The sequence below is a fragment of the Vicia villosa genome, linkage group LG3 (genome assembly GCF_029867415.1).
Source record: "Vicia villosa cultivar HV-30 ecotype Madison, WI linkage group LG3, Vvil1.0, whole genome shotgun sequence".
Lineage (NCBI taxonomy): Eukaryota > Viridiplantae > Streptophyta > Magnoliopsida > Fabales > Fabaceae > Vicia > Vicia villosa.
Window position 1 is genome coordinate 195,561,642 of NC_081182.1, and position 13,582 is coordinate 195,575,223.

Here is a 13,582-nt window from a genome sequence, read left to right on the forward strand (position 1 = left end):
ACAGTGTATTTGAGAAAGAAATACAGTGTACTTGAGAATGTTGTAAAAATCATTTTAAGAAAGGCCTCATATTGAAATCATCGGCCAAAAAATAAAAATTTGAAAAGAAAACCTAAAAAGATTTGAAGGGTTAGAAAATGTTTGATGGTTGAGGAAGTTTAGAAAATTGTTGATGAAAATGAGAGAGTGGAGAGTCACTACTTATAGACTGAGAACTAGGTCAAAATAATCCTAAAAAGGAAAATATCCAACCCAAAGGCCCATGGACCTTTCTTGATGACCAAGATTAAGAAAAATAGTTTAAAAACATGGAAATGCACCAAGCGGGATTTGAACCCGTGACCTTCTGCTTGTAGGTCTTACTTCCTTACCAATTGTGCTATGTTATTTGTTTGAAATAAATAGCCAATTGAAAGTGTATGAAGCATCGGCTATCATTTTTTATTTATTAAAATATAAGCAATTTAAGAGTAAATTAACTATATTTTTAAAATAGACTTTAAATCAAATATTTATAAAAATCAGGATGTCAATGTAAATGAACCCGAGACTTTATAAAATCCAATTTTTGAAATGGTTTCGAATATTTTTGTCACTAAAGAGTGTGGGCAAATTTTGGGGTATGACAGATCGCAAATTATTAATCATCTGAGGATCAATAGTACCAAGAATCCAAGTGATAATTTGAGCATCTTTGGTTTCCCATGCATCTAAATCGGTTGTCTCTAACGGTGCCATAGAGATATCGTCCAAGTGACTCCATAATCCCTTCCCTTTAACATACATTCTGAACTGAAATTCCCAAGCTGAATAATTTTTTCCGGTAAAACGAACACAAAAATTATCTCTTTCCTTTTCCGAAGCCATGGTAGCAATTGTCAAATAACAAAGATGCTGGAAAAAGATACTACACGTTGCTAGAAAAAGATACTAAAAAATATGTGCCGCTGGAACTTGTTTACAAGAGAAAGAAAAGATGCCCTAGATGAATACAGGAGTGCTGCCTTTCTTGATTGTCAATTTTTTTTCTTATCAACGTGAAAAGAAAAAAAAGAAAAACTGGAATAAAATACTTGCCGGCACCTACGAGAGCACGGCCAAATCAAACACAATTTGCGAATAAGGAGCAACACCGAAATTGCAACTTGTGAGCACGACCATGAACTGATCCGAAGAACGATTGTAAGTACCAAAGATCACAATCGCGAGCTTGGAAGAAATTATCGAGAACCGAGATCTGCCGAGATGATTTCAAGAGCGACCCAGTGGAGTGTCGCTGAATAAAGCCAAGATTAACCTAAAATTCACAGGTTTGATCGAAAACCTTCTGATACCATGTCAATAATTCTTGGCTTGATGCCTTTCTCATTGTTATTTCTGGTATATATAGAGGTTACAGGGTTATACAAGTAATTACACAATTAATTAGATTTAATGAGAACAAATCAATATTTGTTTCCCTTATTCTAGGAACAAACAATTAATCTATAACTAAACTAATTCCTATTGACACTTACTAACCTCAGAGTTTTGAGACGGGGAAAAGGAAACATGTTGTCTGGAAAAGGACACCACTCCTTCCAATTTCCCATGAACGAAAATTCCAAATTCTCAAGGGATTGAAATGGTTGGAACGAAGAATTGGAACCTCCTGCTGCCATGCCATAGAACTCTTGCCCAATTGCCACAATAGATGTCATTCTAATAATCTGCAAGTCCTTGAGAGAAGGTAGCTGCCCTAGTGATGGAAGTGTCATGCAATTCACACAAGTACTAATGCTGAGAGACACCATGTTAGAAAACGAAGGATCTCCAAACCAACTTGGAAAACTTGTCCCACCATATGATCCAATGCTCAGTTTTTCTAGGTTTGTAGATGGTTCTAACATATCAAGCACATTTTTTTCATTAAGTGTGTCATTAGTTTCCTTGCCCCACTGTAGCGTCAGTTCATCAATATGTTCTTTGCTTTTCAAGTTGGTACCACTTACCTCCATGACATCATTGACATTTTGCAGGTTCTTGATGAGTAACTTTCCCCGTAGCTTAGGAAACTTCCCAAGCTCTCTAACACTTAAACCAATATTTTTCTTGCCTACTACAAAAAGAGTTAGAGTTTGAAGGTTTTCTAGTTCAGCAATTTGCTTCGGCATCTCTATTATGCTTGTCATATCAATATAAAGATGACGCAAGTTACTTAATTTTCCAACATTTTCAGGAAATTCTGTGAGTTTTGAGCAGCAAGATAAAATCAAGGTTTGCAAGTAGTAGAGGTTGCATATGGTGTCAGGCAAGCTTGCGATATCAAGTGGGTAGTCCTTTGGAAAAATATGAAGGATAGAAAAACACTTAGAAAGGGGGGGGATTGAATAAGTGTGACTTTAAATCTTGGACGATAAAAATAAATTGCACAATTATTTTTATCCTGGTTCGCTGTTAACGAAGCTACTCCAGTCCACCCCCGCAGAGATGATTTACCTCAACTGAGGATTTAATCCACTAATCGCACGGATTACAATGGTTTTCCACTTAGTCCACGACTAAGTCTTCTAGAGTATTCTGATCACAACTTGATCACTCCAGGAACAACTGCTTAGTTCACTCCTAAGACTTTTCTAGAGTCTACTGATCAACCTGATCACTCTAGTTACAAACTGCTCAGCCAACTGCCAAGACTTCCTAGAGTATACTGATCACACGATCACTCTAGTTACAAACTGCTCAGCCAACTGCTAAGACTTCCTAGAGTATACTGATCACACGATCACTCTAGTTCCTTACAACTTAATGTAATCTATTCAAGAGTTTACAAATGCTTCTTAAAAGCGATAATCACAACTGTGATATTTCTCTTAACGTTTAAGCTTAATCTCACTAAGATATTACAACAGCAATGTAGTGAGCTTTGATGAAGATGAAGATTCTGAGTTTAGATTTGAACAGCGTTTCAGCAAGTTTGATATATGTTGTTTTGGTGCAGAATCGTTAACCTTGCTTCTCATCAGAACTTCATATTTATAGGCGTTGAGAAGATGACCGTTGAGTGCATTTAATGCTTTGCGTGTTCCGTACAGCATTGCATTTAATGTTATACGCTTTTGTCAACTGCCTCGAGCCTTGTTCACGCTGTGTCTACTGACGTAGCCTTTAGTAGCTTTAACGTTCCTTTTGTCAGTCAGCGTAGTCTGCCACCTGTACTTCCTTCTGATCTGATGTTTGTGAATACGACGTTTGAATATCATCAGAGTCAAAACAGCTTGGTGCATAGCATCTTCTGATCTTCTGATCTTGAAGTGCTTCTGTTGCGTGATACCATCTTCTGATCTTCAGTGCTTCTGATCTCATGTTCTTCTGATGCTTCCATAGACCCATGTTCTGATTCTGCTTCGACCATCTTCTGATGTCTTGCCAGACCATGTTCTGATGTTGCATGCTGAACCATTTGAGACACAACTTCTGAGCGCTGAATTATGCGTACTCTTTATATATTTCCTGAAAGGGAAATTGCATTGGATTAGAGTACCATATTATCTTAAGCAAAATTCATATTATTGTTATCATCAAAACTAAGATAATTGATAAGAACAAATCTTGTTCTAACAATCTCCCCCTTTTTGATGATGACAAAAACATATATAAATGATATGAATTTGCGATCAGAAAGAGTAGACGGCAAAAGACAAATTACACAGCTATAGCATAAGCATATGAATATGTCTCCCCCTGAGATTAACAATCTCCCCCTGAGATAAATAATCTCCCCCTGAAATAAATACTCGAAGAACTTTGATAAAAGACTTCCCTGATTATTTCGGTAGAGACGATCATATAAGCTTCTGCCTTCAGAGAATTCATAGCTTCTGACTTCTGCTTCCATTGGACAGCTTCAGAACTTGAATTTCTTTAGATCCTTAGAACACTCACAGCTTCTGATTCCTGCTTCCATCGTGGACAGCTTCAGAACTTGAATTTCTTTGATCTTCAGAACATTCACAGCTTCTGACTTCTGCTTCCATTCAGGACAGCTTCAGAACTTGAGTTTTCTGGATCTTTTAGAACATTCACATCTTCTGATTTCTGCTTCCCTCGGATAGCTTCAGAACTTTGAATGTCTACCAATCATCACTTCATGCTAGATTTGTATCAGAACATTGTTGAATGTACCAGAGCATCATCAGAGCATCTCTACATCCTGAAATGTTACAGAACAAAAACTAAACGACAAAAGTCAGCATGAACGAGTTAGAACATAAAATGTATGTTTGAACACATTATATGTATCAGAGCCATATAGGCTGAAATAATGTATCAGAGCAAATAATGTATCAGAGCCATAACATTATATGTATCAGAGCAAATAGAATTTTGTCAGAACAGGATAGACAATGATATTCAAATTCTATTATCAGTGCTTCTGATTCATTCTTCTTTCTTGCTTCTGATCTCTAAAGCTTGACAGCACTCAGCTTGCTTCAGTTTCCAAGAGCTTATTCCTTTTACAGAATAACGCTTCTTATGGTTTTGCTTCTAGTGTTTGCTTCTGAAGATTCACTTCACTTCTCTGTACCTGCAAAACACTTAAACCATATAGAACTTGCAGTTCTTGTTAGTGAATGTGTGGGAGCCTTTACCCAGCAACTGATAGATTTAATCAAATCATTTATCATTTATCTTCTCCCCCTTTTTGTCATAACATCAAAAAGAATATTTCAAAAACATTTACTGGAATGTAAAACACAAAGAAACTTTTCATTGATAATCAAAAAGGTTTACAAGAAATTCCTATGTTTAACAAGCAGAAGCAACAAGGAAAAGAAAACTACAAAGACCAAATCCTAGGACCCTAGCTAAGACAACGTCTGTGCCAGCATGCCATGAAGAAGTGAAACGCTTCATTGACTGCTTCTCGGGCTTTCAGGCGAGGAGTCAGGGAGACTTGGTTCTGATGCAGATCTTCCACCATCTTTACCAGAGACAGTATTCCCAGCAGGTGAAGATGAAGAGATTTCTTCAGAAGAGACTAAGGGAGAGGAAAGGTTAGATGAAGAGGAAGCTGAGTCTTGAAGGTCGAAAGATGAGGAAGAAGATGGAGATGATGGAGGGCTTTCACCAGGAGGATGAAACACTCGTCTAGAATAATTTCCAGACAGCATTGCTTCGAATGGATTCACCTTGAGAGGATCATAGGTGATTTTGATCTTTTTGGGTTTGGAAGGTGATGTTTCAACAGCTTTTCTTTTGTTGTTTTGATCATTTTCATTATTTCCTGGGCTTGATGGAGAGTTCATGATGGGTTTGCAGAAAAATGAACAAGTAGGGTTTGATATGGAAGAGAGAGAGAGAAAAAGCTTGATGAAGAAATGCAAAGAGATAGAGAGAGATGAGAGGGAAAGAGAAGAGTTTGAACAGGAAATAAAATGAAACGAATGATGACTAGCATTTAATGTTACGCGACGTGAGGAGAGATAATAAAGACAAATGAGGTGACTAGCACAGTTACCTATGGTCGGCGTCCCTTCAACTGCACGCACGTTTATCCACGAATAGTAACGTCAGGTTTACCATCCCGAGATAAAACGTAACAACTGTTTTGCTTTAAAAGAGGTTCTGAATCAACTTAGACAATGAGACGTTAGTAATAACCGAATCATAATTTCTAAAAGATTTCAATCAGAACTTCTGATATAAAAAATAATCCATTTTTATTTCAGAAGATACTCATACATGAGAACTTCTCATCTTCTCATTCTGGGCATAAATCCATACTGATGTTCTTCAGAATGAACTTAAACCTATCTTCAGCCAGGGGTTTTGTAAAGATATCAGCCCATTGATGGTCTGTATCAACAAAGTTTAAAGATATAACACCCTTCTGAACATAGTCCCTTATGAAATGATGTTTAATCTCAATATGTTTAGCTTTTGAATGAAGAATAGGATTCTTAGATAAACATATAGCAGAAGTATTATCACAGAATATAGGAATGTTACTCTCAAATATCTGATAATCTTCTAACTGACTCTTCATCCAGAGCATCTGTGTACTACAACCAGCAGCAGCGACATATTCTGCTTCTGTTGTTGATAGAGCAATAGTTGCTTGCTTCTTGCTATACCAAGAGATCAAATGACTTCCAAGAAATTGGCAACTTCCTGAAGTACTTTTTCTTTCAATTCTGTCTCCAGCATAATCAGCATCACAGAATCCTACTAAGTTGTATTCTTTAGATTTTCTGTAAACTAAACCAACATTAGTAGTACCTTTCAGATACCTTAGAATTCTCTTAACAGCAGTTAAATGAGATTCTCTAGGATCTGATTGGAATCTAGCACACAAACAAACACTGAACAGAATGTCAGGTCTAGAAGCAGTCAAATATAGAAGAGATCCAATCATACCTCTGTATAACTTCTGATCTACCTTTTTACTTACCTCATCCTTACCTAGGATGCATGTTGGATGCATAGGAGTTTTGGCCTCTTTGCAGTCTAGAAGATTAAACTTCTTCAGAAGTTCCTTCACATACTTGGTTTGATGAACATACGTTCCTTCTGATGTTTGATTTATTTGTATTCCAAGGAAATACTTGAGTTCTCCCATCATGCTCATTTCAAACTCAGCCTGCATAGACTTAGCAAACTCCTTTCCAAGTGTAGCATTAGATGTTCCAAAAATAATATCATCTACATATATTTGACAAATTAAAATATCCTTTTCAAAGGTTTTACAAAAGAGAGTAGTGTCCACTTTTCCTCTAGTGAAACCATTATCCAGAAGGAAAGAACTTAAGCGTTCATACCAAGCTCTGGGAGCCTGTTTCAATCCATACAATGATTTCTTAAGTTTAAAAACATGATTAGGAGACATAGAGTCTTCAAAACCAGGAGGTTGATGGACATAAACTTCTTCATCTATATAACCGTTTAAGAAGGCACTCTTGACATCCATCTGATAAAGAGTGATGTTATGTTGAGTGGCAAATGAAATTAATAGACGAATAGATTCTAACCTGGCCACTGGTGCAAAGGTTTCTGTATAATCAATCCCTTCTTGCTGACTATAACCCTGAGCCACCAGTCTGGCTTTGTTCCTTACCACTTCACCTTTCTCACTGAGCTTGTTTCTGAAGACCCATTTTGTACCAATTATATTGAATCCATCTGGTCTAGGAACAAGATCCCAAACATCATTCCTTGTAAACTGATTCAGTTCTTCTTGCATAGCAATTATCCAGTCTGGATCTTCTAGAGCATGATCAACAGAAGTTGGCTCGATTAAAGATACAAGACCTAATTGACAATCTGCATTGTTCTTAAGGAATGCTCTTGTTCTGATTGGATCATCCTTCTTTCCAAGAATGACATCTTCTGAATGACCAGAGATGAGTCTGGATGATCTTCTGACAGATGGTTCTTCAGAAATGCTTAGATCCTCCAGAGAAGCTGATACTTGATCTTCAGATTCTTTGCTTCTGAGAAGCTCTGCTTCTGATGCGTTGCTTCTTGGCTCAACAACTTCTGATATATCAATATCACAATCTGCAAAATTATCAAACTGCTTTGGTTTTTCAGAACCAAGCTTATCATCAAACCTGATATTGATTGATTCTTCTACAATCAATGTTTCAGTATTGTATACTCTGTAGCCTTTTGAGCGTTCAGAATATCCAAGAAGGAAACATTCCTGTGCTTTGGAATCAAACTTACCAAGATAATCTTTAGTGTTCAGAATAAAGCATACACATCCAAAAGGATGGAAATATGAAATGTTGGGCTTTCTATTCTTCCACAATTCATAGGGAGTCTTATTTAGAATAGGTCTGATAGAGATTCTATTCTGAATATAGCATGCAGTGTTTATTGCTTCTGCCCAGAAATGCTTAGCCATATTGGTTTCATTGATCATGGTTCTGGCCATTTCTTGCAGAGTCCTATTCTTTCGTTCTACAACCCCATTTTGCTGTGGAGTTCTAGGACAAGAGAAATCATGGGCAATACCATTTTATTTGAAGAATTCTTCAAAGGATCTGTTCTCAAATTCACCACCATGATCACTTCTGACCTTTATGATTTTACACTCTTTTTCAGATTGAATCTGAATGCAGAAATCAAAGAACACTGAATGAGTCTCATCCTTGTGTTTCAAGAATTTTACCCACGTCCAGCGGCTATAATCATCTACGATGACTAATCCATATTTCTTTCCTCTGACAGATGCTGTTTTGACTGGGCCAAACAGATCAATGTGCAAGAGTTCTAATGGCCTTGAGGTAGAAACAACATTCTTAGACTTGAATGCAGGTTTGGAGAACTTGCCCTTCTGACATGCTTCACAAAGAGCATCTGATTTGAATTTCAGATTAGGGAGTCCTCTGACAAGATTCAGTTTGTTAATCTGAGAGATCTTTCTCAAACTAGCATGACCTAATCTCCTGTGCCAGACCCACTGCTCTTCAGAAACAGACATAAGACAAGTCACCTTCTGACTCATAAGATCTTGCAGATCTGTCTTATAAATGTTATTCTTCCTCTTGCCTGTAAATAGGATTGAGCCATCCTTCTGATTTACAGCCTTGCAAGACTCTTGATTAAAGATTATATCATAACCATTGTCACTTAATTGACTGATAGATAAGAGGTTATGTGTTAATCCTTCTACAAGAAGTACATTAGAAATGGAAGGAGAGTTACCAGACTTTATAGTTCCAGAGCCAATTATCTTGCCCTTCTGATCTCCTCCGAACTTGACTTCTCCTCCAGACTTAAGCACCAGGTCTTGGAACATAGACCTTCTTCCTGTCATGTGTCGCGAGCATCCAGAGTCCAGGTACCATGACATGTTGTGCTTTGTCCTTTTTGCAGTCAAGGATATCTGCAATAGGAATAATCTTATCCTTAGGTACCCACATTTTCTTGGGTCCTTTCTTGTTAGATTTACTCAAGTTCTGATTGAACTTGGGTTTAACATTGTAAGCAATAGGAGGAACAGCATGATAATTTTTAATATGAGTTTCATGATATTTCCTAGGTTGTGTCACATGCTTCTTGGTGTGTGTTATGTGAAAACTTTGTGCATGTGAAGTGTGCCTAATATCATGAGAGTGGCCATACTTGAACTGATCATACAATGGCTTGTATGTGAGTTTCATTTCATCAACAGGTTCAAGTTTGTATGGGGTTTCACCCTCATAACCAATGCCAACTCTTTTGTTTCCAGATACGGCATATATCATAGAAGCTAGCTGACTTCTGCCAATACTTCTAGATAAGAACTTCCTGAAACTTAAATCATATTCTTTCAGAATATGGTTTAGACTAGGAGTGGATTTTTCTGAATTAGAAGGAGATCCAACATCATTGGATAATTTTAAAAGTTTATCTTTCAATTCAGAATTTTCCAATTCAAGCCTCTTTGTTTCAAATTCAAATAGCTTTTTCAGCTTTTTGTATTTAATACAAATCTGAGACTTGGATTCCAGAAGTTCAGTTAATCCGGAAACTAACTCATCTCTAGTAAGTTCAGAAAATACCTCTTCAGAATCTGATTCTGATGTAGATTCTGATCCATCATCTTCTGTCGCCATCAGCGCACAGTTAGCCTGCTCATCTTCTGAATCATCTTCTGACTCATCCCAGGTTGCCATAAGACCTTTCTTCTTATGAAACTTTTTCTTGGGACTTTCCTTCTGAAGATTTGGACATTCATTCTTGTAGTGTCCAGGCTCATTGCATTCATAGCACATGACCTTCTTCTTGTCAAATCTTCTGTCATCAGAAGATTCTCCACGTTCAAATTTCTTTGAACTTCTGAAGCCTCTGAACTTCCTTTGCTTGGTCTTCCAGAGTTGATTTAGCCTTCTGGAGATTAAGGACAGTTCATCTTCTTCTTCAGATTCTGATTCTTCAGGATCTTCTTCTCTAGCCTGAAAAGCGTTAGTGCATTTCTTGATATTGGATTTTAATGCAATAGACTTACCTTTCTTTTGAGGCTCATTTGCGTCCAGCTCTATTTCATGACTCCTCAAGGCACTGATAAGCTCTTCCAGAGAAACTTCATTCAGATTCTTTGCAATCTTGAATGCAGTCACCATAGGACCCCATCTTCTGGGTAAGCTTCTGATGATCTTCTTTACATGATCAGCCTTGGTGTATCCTTTGTCAAGAACTCTCAATCCAGCAGTAAGAGTTTGAAATCTTGAAAACATCTTTTCAATGTCTTCATCATCCTCCATCTTGAAGGCTTCATACTTCTGGATTAAGGCAAGAGCTTTTGTCTCCTTGACTTGAGCATTTCCTTCATGAGTCATTTTCAAGTACTCATATATATCATAGGCTGTTTCCCTGTTAGATATCTTCTCATACTCAGCATGAGAGATAGCATTCAGCAAAACAGTTCTGCATTTATGATGATTCCTGAAAAGCTTCTTCTGATCATCATTCATTTCTTGCCTAGACAGCTTTACGCCACTAGCATTTACTGGATGTTTGTAACCATCCATCAGAAGATCCCATAGATCACCATCTAGACCCAGAAAGTAACTTTCCAGTTTATCTTTCCAGTATTCAAAGTTTTCACCATCAAATACCGGCGGTCTAGTATAACCATTGTTACCGTTGTATTGCTCAGCAGAGCCAGATGTAGATGCAGGTGTAGGTGTAGACTTTTCACTTTCATCAACCATCTTTTACTGAAGCGTTTTTCTCTTCCTGAATCTTTTCTAAACACGGTTAAGTGCTTGCACCTTAGAACCGGCGCTCTGATGCCAATTGAAGGATAGAAAAACACTTAGAAAGGGGGGGGATTGAATAAGTGTGACTTTAAATCTTGGACGATAAAAATAAATTGCACAATTATTTTTATCCTGGTTCGCTGTTAACGAAGCTACTCCAGTCCACCCCCGCAGAGATGATTTACCTCAACTGAGGATTTAATCCACTAATCGCACGGATTACAATGGTTTTCCACTTAGTCCACGACTAAGTCTTCTAGAGTATTCTGATCACAACTTGATCACTCCAGGAACAACTGCTTAGTTCACTCCTAAGACTTTTCTAGAGTCTACTGATCAACCAGATCACTCTAGTTACAAACTGCTCAGCCAACTGCCAAGACTTCCTAGAGTATACTGATCACACGATCACTCTAGTTACAAACTGCTCAGCCAACTGCTAAGACTTCCTAGAGTATACTGATCACACGATCACTCTAGTTCCTTACAACTTAATGTAATCTATTCAAGAGTTTACAAATGCTTCTTAAAAGCGATAATCACAACTGTGATATTTCTCTTAACGTTTAAGCTTAATCTCACTAAGATATTACAACAGCAATGTAGTGAGCTTTGATGAAGATGAAGATTCTGAGTTTAGATTTGAACAGCGTTTCAGCAAGTTTGATATATGTTGTTTTGGTGCAGAATCGTTAACCTTGCTTCTCATCAGAACTTCATATTTATAGGCGTTGAGAAGATGACCGTTGAGTGCATTTAATGCTTTGCGTGTTCCGTACAGCATTGCATTTAATGTTATACGCTTTTGTCAACTGCCTCGAGCCTTGTTCACGCTGTGTCTACTGACGTAGCCTTTAGTAGCTTTAACGTTCCTTTTGTCAGTCAGCGTAGTCTTCCACCTGTACTTCCTTCTGATCTGATGTTTGTGAATACGACGTTTGAATATCATCAGAGTCAAAACAGCTTGGTGCATAGCATCTTCTGATCTTCTGATCTTGAAGTGCTTCTGTTGCGTGATACCATCTTCTGATCTTCAGTGCTTCTGATCTCATGTTCTTCTGATGCTTCCATAGACCCATGTTCTGATTCTGCTTCGACCATCTTCTGATGTCTTGCCAGACCATGTTCTGATGTTGCATGCTGAACCATTTGAGACACAACTTCTGAGCGCTGAATTATGCGTACTCTTTATATATTTCCTGAAAGGGAAATTGCATTGGATTAGAGTACCATATTATCTTAAGCAAAATTCATATTATTGTTATCATCAAAACTAAGATAATTGATAAGAACAAATCTTGTTCTAACAAAATAGAGCAATAGGAAAAACATCTTTTCAATTAAGAGGAAAGGTATTGATAACTCAGGCGCAATGCAGGCAGAATATTATCATCCTTTAAGTTCCATATGTCGTTGTTCAGAACTTCAATCCACTCTTCAGTATCTACTTTTGAACGCAACAGTCCTCCAAGTGATTTCGCAGCTATTGGCAATCCACCACACTTTTTTGCAATCTTCCTGCCAATTGGTTCTAGGTTTCGGCATTGAGTTTCAGAAAAGTCACCACTTCCAAATGCACGTTTGGAGAGTAAAGACCAAATGTCTTCTTCTGATAGAGGATCTAACTCAAAAATAGGAAATGTGCGTGCAGCATCTGCCACTTTTTTGTGGCGTGTTGTGATGATCACCCTGCTTCCATGTTTTCCATAAATCAACGGCGATACAAGATCTTCCCAATCGTGACGAGTGTCATTCCATAAGTCATCCAACACAATCAAAAATCTCCTGTCTTTTAAATGTTTCTTTAAGTCAACTCGAAGTAAATCAAGATTGTCGGTTCCTGATGGTGTTTTAGTGACAGATTCAAGGAGAGTTTTGGTTACATTAAGGATATCAAAATCCTCTGATACACAAGCCCATGCTGTGAGATCAAAGTGGTTTTGAACTTTTTCATCATTACAAACAAGTTGTGCAAGTGTTGTTTTTCCGAGGCCTCCCATGCCTACAATTGCAACTATGCCCATATTAGTATTGCTTTCTGATAGCAACATGTTTATTACTTTCTCTAGGTCATCTTTCCTACCAACCATGACAGATTCATCGAACATAGGATTTGAAGGTGTTCTATGAGAAACTCTGATAGTTTTAGTTTGCAAACTAAGTATATCTTTCTTATCAGCAAAAAGTTTGAGGGTTTCACACATATCTTTCATCTGGGAATTGATCTCTCCATAGATGTTTTTAAAAGGAGAAGAAAGGAAGTTCCACACCTGATTAGTTTTGCTTGCAGGTTGCGTGTTCTCCATCTTGCATCGAAGGGAATCATAGCTAATTTGGTTAAGCAGATCTTCTGCATCATAGACAACATCTTTCAAGCCATCAAGCCAGTCTTTGACAGAAGGAGTGCTAATCTGCTTCTCCTCGGCAGCATCTAGCACAGGTTGAAGAGTGAGTAGTGTTAGCCTTAACTGTTTCAAGAGTGAGACATCGAGCTTGGTGTTTGTGATGTAATCAAGAAACTCTTAGGAAGCAAGTTTGTCAAGTAAGGTCTGAACAGTTGCAGAGAGGAAAGCACTTCCTATTGCAGCCATGTTGTATTATTAGCAAAAGTTTGAAGGAAATGAAGATCTGTTAGCTACGAGAAAAGAGCAAAGACTCTGTGTGTGAATGGGTAGCACCTCTTCTTTGAGTGGTTGGCAATGCATAAAGTATGAAAACAAGTTGCAGCAATAATTCAAATATGGACAAATAAATTATGTTGAGTCACAAGATGAGGCCCACTTTTGTTGACTAAACCCCTTGGATGAGTCAAGAAAACCAAATGCAAGCCATGTTGATTCCAGGAAATGTGA

At 37.7% G+C, this 13,582-nt stretch overlaps 1 protein-coding gene across 1 annotated transcript; it reads right to left on the reverse strand.

Annotated features, from left to right (window-relative positions):
• Positions 1-12,070: 12,070 nt before the first annotated feature.
• Positions 12,071-13,321, reverse strand: LOC131659659 (putative disease resistance RPP13-like protein 1). Its single transcript, XM_058928816.1, has 2 exons — positions 13,286-13,321; positions 12,071-13,198 (listed from the first exon to the last, which is right to left on the reverse strand). Exons 1-2 carry the CDS (start codon positions 13,319-13,321, stop codon positions 12,071-12,073), a joined length of 1,164 nt encoding a protein of 387 aa, XP_058784799.1.
• Positions 13,322-13,582: the final 261 nt, after the last annotated feature.

Bases quoted from the DNA above. Each gene is read 5' to 3' on its own strand.
- LOC131659659 (XM_058928816.1), bottom strand. From the start codon at position 13,321: ATGGCTGCAATAGGAAGTGCTTTCCTCTCTGCAACT. The intron at 13,199-13,285 runs GTTCAGACCTTA...CTCTTGAAACAG, and splicing joins GTGCTTTCCTCTCTGCAACT to TTAAGGCTAACACTACTCAC.